This window comes from Maniola hyperantus, chromosome 3, assembly GCF_902806685.2.
Source record: "Maniola hyperantus chromosome 3, iAphHyp1.2, whole genome shotgun sequence".
In the NCBI taxonomy this organism is placed as follows: domain Eukaryota; kingdom Metazoa; phylum Arthropoda; class Insecta; order Lepidoptera; family Nymphalidae; genus Maniola; species Maniola hyperantus.
Genome location: NC_048538.1, coordinates 2,577,891 through 2,586,444, shown reverse-complemented (window position 1 = coordinate 2,586,444; position 8,554 = coordinate 2,577,891). Strand labels below are relative to the sequence as shown.

Genomic DNA, 8,554 nt, shown 5'->3' with positions numbered 1-8,554 from the left:
GTAAAAAGGATGGCATTACTTTTAGCCCTAAGTTACGTTTTTGATCAACCGAAATATAGAACCCCGCAATAAATATTACACAATGAGTTTTAGAGAGAGACTAGCTTATGCTCGCGACTTCGTCCGCGTGGACTACAAAATTTCAAAACCCTATTTCACCCCCTTAGGAGTTGAATTTTCAAAAATCCTTTCTTAGCGGTTGCCTACGTCATAATAGCTATCTGCATGCCAAATTTCAGCCCGATCCGTCCAGTAGTTTGAGCTGTGCGTTGATAGATCAGTCAGTCAGTCAGTCAGTCAGTCAGTCAGTCAGTCAGTCAGTCAGTCAGTCAGTCAGTCAGTCAGTCACCTCTCCCTTTTATATATATAAGATAATAATCGGCAGCTTCGTAGAGCAGTCTCTGTCACTCATACCTAAGTGACGTCAGGCCGGGTTCACTTGATAATGTGACCCGAGAAATGTACCTACGGCAGCGCGTTTCTTTGACAGCTCTCGTGTAAGGGCAGTTACGCACTCATCCGATCCGAATCCGTGAAAATACGTTCCGAAGTAGCCATAGAACTATTTGTATGGTAGCTTACGCACTAGATCCGACTTCCGTAATCCGATTTCTCCCTGTCATCCGTGCGAATTTCTCGGATGTGCCTCCGATTCAAATCGGACGTATGACGTAGATGTCTATTGAATAGCTTGGATTTGGATCAGAGATCGGATTAGTGAGTAAGAAATATCCGAGTTCATTCCGATTTTTTATATCCGTATTTTCACGGATTCGGTCGGATGACTGTGTAGCCGCTCTAACTCTTACCCCTTACGAGCGAGAGAGAGAGAGAGATACAACAGTAACGTGATAGAGAGAGGTGTTTATTAAATTTTAGGCCGCACCGCTGTGCAAGCCGAATTGCACATTATTGCATCGTAACAAGAGTAGCTATTTATTTAAACGTCTTTACGGAGTGATCCTTCTGAATATAAACCCTAGTAAGTTCTATTAAGTATTCTAAATCGACGTTTTGTCGCTACCTTGTACCAACTTAGCTGAGTTCATATCTCATCTTATGAATAACAAAAAAAATGTCGCACTCATCAAAATATTATATTCATAATTTCCACATAGTACCTATATAACTCATTCTTGGCACATCATACAGTATAAATTAAAAATGCATCATATTATGTATAAAATCTAGCATGTACTAACAAATGTACATAAGGATTCGCTCACGGATTCACTTGCACTTATACTGAGATCTACAAAGCGCACTTTGCTCTGCTCAGACTTAAGTTTCAGTTGAAGAGATACAGATTTATCTCTCTGGGATAGTTCTATCTCGTTTTAACTCTAAGCAAAGTCAAAGTGGGCTCTATAGATCCCCTTAGATTAAGTTAGTACGAGTTCGCACATCTCGACAATGTTGATAGATTTCGTTGCGGCGAAACACTACAAAGTAAAAGTAAAATGGACTTTAACTTTTTTCTTAGGGATGAGTTCATTTATACATCAACAGCCAGCACCCTTAAAAACTTTGTAAAATATTTTTTATTTTTTTTATTTAAAATATTAGCCATGTTAAATGACTAATATTCCCCCTTTCCTCTCCAACTAAGCGTCAAGCTTGTGCTAGGAGTAGGTACGACAATAGTGCAACGGGCGGGGTTTGAACCGTCGACCTTTCGGTTTTCAGTCCACTCCTTTACCCGTTGAGCTATTGAGGCTCATGGATGGTATTAATGCAAGACTTTAATACAAGGCGCCTCAGGTTCATATTACTCTGACGTTATAGTCTTGTTACCGAAATGTACAATCTGGTACTAACGTTGGATTTCAATATTCAACTTATCTTTAATTTGGCGATAAGTTACTTAGTAACACAGTTATTTTATTATTTAAGACAATAATGTACTCCTTTTTCCAAATAGGTGAGTAGTAGTTACTTGCAAAAAAGATTTTGTTAAGTTACTTATCGACAAATTACAGATATATCGAATATTGAAACTCAAGTTAAGGGTAGTAAACCTATATTAGCTAGTATTTACCCTAAATTACGAGGCCCGTCGTTTTAACGTCACTTTCCCGCGCGCTAACTGTGACACGTATATCCGTACTCGCTCCAGGTTTGTTTTCTTTACCCATATCTGTAATAGAAGTAAAATCACTGTTAGCTAAACCTAAAGAGATACTCCACCCTCGCCTCCCACACATATACGGGAAAGAGTAATAATTCACTAGTCATTCACTCACGTCACATTCCCTCACTCTTCATTCATTCATACCTATTCCCTGATTCGTCATTAACTCACTTTTCATTTACTCACTCGTCATTCCTTCAATTTACAGTCATTCACTCGTCACTTCCTCACTCTTTATTTATTCACTCACACATTAATCATTCATTCACTCGCCATTCCCTCACAAGTCATAAACTTTGTCATTTACTCACTCGTCATTCACTCAACCTGTCACTTTTCAATCATTATTCCCTCACTTATCATTCATTCACTCGTTCGACAAACCTTCACTCGCCATTCAATCACACGTCATTCATTCACTCGTGCTACGTACCGCCTCGTCGGTGATGGCGTGTATGTGCGCGGGGAAGCGCGGCATGTCCCTGCCTTCCACGTACACGCTCTGTCCGCGGTGGAACCAGCGCCGCTCGTACAGTAGCTTGCCGTCCTCCACGCGCGTCTCCGCCTCGCTCGCCGCCCCGCTGCCCGCGCCGCTCGACGCCGTGCCCGCGCCGCTGCCCGTCCCGCTACTCGCTCCGCTCTCCCGTATGGGCGAGTCACCTGTGACCCGAAATCGCAGTCTTAGCCGACTCGTATACGGAAGGATCTCAGGAGTCCACCGCATTATTATTCCAAGAAAATCCCATTGTGTGATTAAGTGTAAGGAGTCACGATCCTCAGCATTGAGGAATACGACGCGACGCAGAAAGTAACTAATACGGTATTTGACAACTAGTCAAATCAGTAACTTTTTATCAAACGTCAAAACGCGCACTAAGTATTGCGATATTCTATGAAATACTGGAATGTGACGTCATATCATAATAACGTACTTTTTTAGTTTAATCGATAATTTAAAATAGTTATTACACTTAAAGCTAACAAAGGACGTGGATTTTACGTATTTTGGAAGACCCTCTATTTAATCATCACTGAGAAATAATTTATTTTTGATGTACCTAGTCAAATATCCAATTGTGACGATACTTACAGCTATTAGAGTTGAGATGTTTCCTGGGTTGGTGGTTCTTGTGATGTCTGGGCGGGGGTGAGTTCCTCGATATCACCCTCAGATCCGCATCAATATCCCTCTCGTCTTGTTGGTAGGTGAGCATGGTTGCGGGTGGTTTGCGTCGCTTTTCCGGCGCTCAGTTGGGTGACTAGTTGTGTGACGAGTTGTGTGACTAGTTGTGAGACTAGTTGTGTGACCAAACTTACAGCTATTAGAGTTGAGATGTTTCCTCGGTTGATGGTTCGTGTGATGTCTGGGCGGGGGTGAGTTCCTCGATATCGCCCTCAGATCCGCATCAATATCCCTCTCGTCTAGTTGGAAGGTGAGCATGGTTGCGGGTGGTTTGCGTTGCTTTTCCGGCCCTCAGTTGGGTGACTAGTTGTGTGACGAGTTGTGTGACTAGTTGTGAGACTAGTTGTGTGACCAAACTTACAGCTATTAGAGTTGAGATGTTTCCTGGGTTGGTGGTTCGTGTGGTGTCTGGGCGGGGGTGAGTTCCTAGATATCGCCCTCAGATCCGCATCAATATCCCTCTCGTCTAGTTGGAAGGTGAGCATGGTTGCGGGTGGCTTGCGTCGCTTTTCCGGCGCTGGCGCAGGCTCATTTGCGCGCCGCCTAAGTATCCTTTTCATGGGCGGTTTGACCTGGAATTTTTTAATTTATTTATTCTCCTAAGAACTAACGACCATGTGCGGCTTTGGATTTTACATTTTAAAGAAAATTTATGTGCCAGCTGTCTATGTCAAGTGGTTTGAGCGGGGTGTTGATGAGTCAGTTATTGAATACCTAATTCAAGTCTTTCTTTTATGTTGTCTGAGATTTCTAATTTGAAGTCGAAAAAATTCGATTTCAACAAAAACTTCAGTTATTAATGAGTAAGACTTATGACTTACCAGTAAATAAACAAACATTGGTACTGATTTTGAGCACAATTAAATTTTAGAGTATTCGCATCCTTTCTTACTAATGTAATATGAAAAGCACAGACGCAGTTTGACAGTTTTAAATTTAATTTTTAAATGGCAAAACCCGTGATTTTAGCGCACAGTCGCGAACCTACTGTTTAAATTTGTGGCGTGTACTAAAATTTACAGTCTTTAAATGTGAAGTTCATGTTCTGTCCCTTTTTAGCATTGTTAAAAAGAAAAGGATGCAGATACTCTAAATTTAGTTTAGAGAACGACAACAGAATCGGTGCCATTGGCGTAATAAAAGCCTCTGAAAATATTAATTTACTTTAAGTAAGGCTATAAAAGTAAAACATGTTAATTCAGTAGTCATAACATACCTCTATTGAATCTCCATTTAGCTCCATACTATGCCGCTCACTCTCAATCAGCTTCCTCTTCTCCTCGAAGTCATTGAGCAAGTTCTCCCGCAACTCTATCTTCTTCTCGTCGAACTCTTTCGCTGCCGCTTTCTTCTCCACCACATACTCCCTCTCCACCACGTCGTACATGTGATCCCTGTTGAAAAAAAAGTACTACTTCTCAAAAATTATTCCACACATGCCAATATGTCACAAATATTGGTTTTGAGGTCAGAGACCTATTCATCATCATCATCAACCAATCACCGGGTTCGAGGGTTGGTCAATCCATGAGGAGGGTTTAGTTATAGTCTATATAATCTACAGCAAATTCTGCCCTTTGATTGGCTAATTCGCTGTTTACATTTTTTCACAGCCAATCAAGGTGCAGAATGTGCTACCGAGTATGATAACGACGAATACGTTTTTCTTACACAATTAGTGAGCGGATTAACAGACTTCACACAACTTTGCAAGCTTTATGGATAGCTCTCATATATGCAGTTTTCCTGCCGATGATTTTCTTCACTTCCTTCAAGTGATATTTGATTGCTTAAAATGCAGACAACTCCGAAATGTTAGAAGTGCGTACCTGAGATCGAACCTGTGACCTCCTGAATAGAAGGCTGACGTCTTAACCACTCAGCTATCACCGCTGTTTTTTAGGGTTCCGTATAGGAACCCTTATAGTATCACTTTGTTGTTTGTCTGTCTGTCTGTCTGTCTGTCCAGCTGGAATAGAATAGAATAGAATAGAATAGAATGTTTTTTTATTCATGTAAACTTTTTAAAAGTGCTTATGAATAGTCAGGTTTAATTTACCAACTGGTGCTCTAACCTTCTCACCCTCTTGAGGAACTCTGGGTGGATGTTGTCCTCTAGTTCTTCTTCTTCTTTAGGTTCACCGGTTTGTCCTGGTACATCCTGCACAATTAACTTACTTGTATATCCTGTTAATGCGTAGCCTCTCGTGCAGCTGGTGCTCTAACCTCTTCACCCTCTTGAGGAACTCTGGGTGGATGTTGTCTTCCAGTTGCTGTAGCTGCTTCTTTAGGTTCACCAGTTTGTCCTGGTACATCCTGCACAATTTACATACTTAAAAACTATGCTTTTTATTCATTTAATATTGGTACTGATTTTGAGCACAACTAAATTTTAGAGGAAATCCTCCTCTTTACTAATATAATATGAAAAGGACAGACATAGTTTGACAGTTTTAAGTTTAATTTAGAGCCATCAAACCTCGTGCCTTTAGCTGCCAGTCGCGAGCATATTGTTTAAATTTGTAGTGTGCACTAAAATTTAGAGTCTTTAAATGTAAAAATCATGTTCCATCCTTTTTTAGCCATATTAAAAAGAAGAGGATGCAGATACTCTAAATTTTGTTTAGCGAAAAACAACAGAATCAGCTCCATTGTAAACTTATTTATTAAGTTAGTGCATAAGTTTCTCGGAGTTTTTGGTTCTTCGTTTTTCACAATAATATGTAACTTGTTTTGTTTGTTTTGTATACCATTTTATTGTTTGTCCCACTACCAAAACGTAAATTTACGAAACATCTGATTATATACAATTGTATGTTTTGTTGTTACGTGGATTTATTGTTTATATTAAAATTTAGAATTTAATTTCAAGAAAGTAAAAATGGGCATTTTACAATGCAAATATGCACCCTTTTTTAAATCTTATATCAACTATTAGCGACTAACATATTATTGTAAGAATGAAACATGTCTGAATAAAGGGTTGTTTATTTATTTATTTAATGTGAATAAAACTAGTTTAGTTACTCCCATTATAATTTAAACCTACATAAAATATCTACATTTTTCATGACTTACTTGCCAAAATGATATTGTGCAAAGACCTAATTATATACCTATAATCTCTAAGGAGTAATTTATTGATTAATTAAATTAAAGATTAATTAGGTAGGTAAAACCCGTCGGAAATATCTGCGAACCTGCTTAGTGACGTCATGCAACGCACTTGCGTTGGCAATGGTACTGGATAGGCGAAAGTGGGCGAGCTGCGGGGAAGCGCGAAGGGCATTCCAGTGAGGTGTTCAGATATTTCCGACAGGTTGTAGGTACACTTACTGTTCTTTAATTTCAACAGGTTCATCATTGTTGGGTATGTCTGTTTCACTTGCTTCTTCTGTATCTGAAATTTAAAAAAACAAATGGTTTAAGTACTAAATTGGACTTTAGAAAAATAGAACAATAAAGTTAGGTCATACTAATCATACATTTTATCAAGAAACTAGCTTATGCCCGCGACTTCGTACGCGTGGACTATTTGAAACCCCTATTGTACCCCCTTAGGAGTTGAATTTTCAAAAATCCTTTCTTAGCGGATGCCTACATCATGATAGCTATCTGTTTGCCAAATTTCAGCCTGATCCATCCAGTAGTGTGAGCTGTGCGTTGATAGATCAGTCAGTCAGTCAGTCAGTCAGTCAGTCAGTCACCTTTTCGTTTTATATATTTAGATAACTGATTCACCCTGGCTACTTAAGTGGAATTAATGAAAATTCTTAGATAAGCTCCACATGTTAAAAAGAGAACCTACACACAAAATCTCAAATTTTTTGACTAAGTAATTTAAGCTAATACCTTGATAATATGTCATATTAAGTTTGTAGTGACAATGTTTTAAGGGTAAGTAAGAATTTTAGGAAGTTTCTTGTGTTTTTATAGGTAAGTAGTAAGTATACCTTTGAAGTAAAGATAGATAGGTAAAGCTTTGTGTTTGCAAGTAAACATTGTAATATACCTTTGTCCTTTTCTTTTGTACACCAATGCTTAATTTTGTGTTTAAAATGTAATGTAGCATTTTTTTTTAAACTTGAGTAGGAAAGTCAGAGGATTTCCAATTGGTTTCGTAAAATCGACTGGGGAAACTGACGAGATGAAGAAGTTTTATTTTTTGTAAAAGAGAAAGTGGTACATCTCTGGTACATTACGTCATAAGGGGGGGTCGGCTACAAAAGGCGGGAAGACAATAAATGCACTAAACATCGATCACATTAACCTCACAATGCTAATTACATAACCTCTGTTTACAAACGCTGTGCAGTTCTATATGAAAATAACAACTGACAAGTAATACGACGCCAAAATAGGCAGCGTACATAGACCGTAAACAAACTATGGGTGCCTCACCTTCATCGCTGTCTTCCGCAGGCGGCTGCTGTAGCGTATCTTCTGGATCCCTGTACTCGTCTATATCGTCGTATCCATCGTCTTCAAAGTCGTATTCGTCTCCTGGACCCGAATATGGTGATCCTTGGTAAGACATAGTCGAGGCAACGCGTAACAGTTGCATACAGATTGACTGCGGTCACCGTTTCAGAAATAAACTCTGAACGCGAGAGTTATAGCCAAGGTATGTATTGCAACTGGTACTTGTGTCACTCGAAGAAAGAAATCACTTTTTTTTCAGCAGACACTTTCCTCGGAGCTGGAGGAAATACCTTGATAAAATGTCAAAACTCCAAATCGTCAATTCGACAAGTTGAAAAAGCATCACTACCCAACTATATTAAAAATCTCTCAATGAACATCACAATATTATCTTTATCAAACTCTCGCTTACACGTTGCACATAAGTGTAAAAGAGAAAAAAGAATGTAACCTCTAAATAAACGAGTAACTTTTTAATTTTGAAAGATTATTTATCATAGACAATAAATCTATATTTCAAATTGACATTTGAAGTGAAGTGAAGTAATTTCTTGAATCGATTGAAGGAATCGACTTTCGATTAACATAAGAATCGATTATTACGCCGATTTTTTTAGTTGTTATTTGCTTTAGGTGTATGATTGCCATCTGTGATATTATCTAGATCATAGATTATTAACATCTATACTTTCCAGATCCAGATGTTACTGAAATGCTAGCAGGCATAGTTTAACACCTCCTGCAAACTTCACTCGTATCACAACATTTTGTCACACTAATTTATGTTATCAACATAAATTGAGAAAAGTAGCGGAAAT

General features: G+C 38.8%; 1 protein-coding gene across 1 annotated transcript; it reads right to left on the bottom strand.

Moving 5' to 3' along the window:
* Positions 1-327: 327 nt before the first annotated feature.
* Positions 328-8,050, bottom strand: LOC117996694 (sin3 histone deacetylase corepressor complex component SDS3). The gene is made up of 7 exons (XM_034984821.2): positions 7,716-8,050; positions 6,651-6,714; positions 5,493-5,630; positions 4,531-4,708; positions 3,676-3,886; positions 2,565-2,791; positions 328-2,137 (listed from the first exon to the last, which is right to left on the bottom strand). Exons 1-7 carry the CDS (start codon positions 7,876-7,878, stop codon positions 2,045-2,047), a joined length of 1,074 nt encoding a protein of 357 aa, XP_034840712.1. The 5' UTR covers positions 7,879-8,050; the 3' UTR covers positions 328-2,044.
* Positions 8,051-8,554: the final 504 nt, after the last annotated feature.

What these genes read in the sequence shown, in the direction of transcription:
- LOC117996694 (XM_034984821.2), bottom strand. Translation starts at nt 7,878, where the DNA reads ATGCAACTGTTACGCGTTGCCTCGACTATGTCTTACCAAGGATCACCA. An exon ending in CCTGTTGAAATTAAAGAACA is followed by an intron (nt 5,631 to 6,650) that starts GTAAGTGTACCT and finishes TAAATTGTGCAG; the next exon opens with GATGTACCAGGACAAACTGG. An exon ending in CGCATTAACAGGATATACAA is followed by an intron (nt 4,709 to 5,492) that starts GTAAGTTAATTG and finishes TTTTTTCAACAG; the next exon opens with GGATCACATGTACGACGTGG.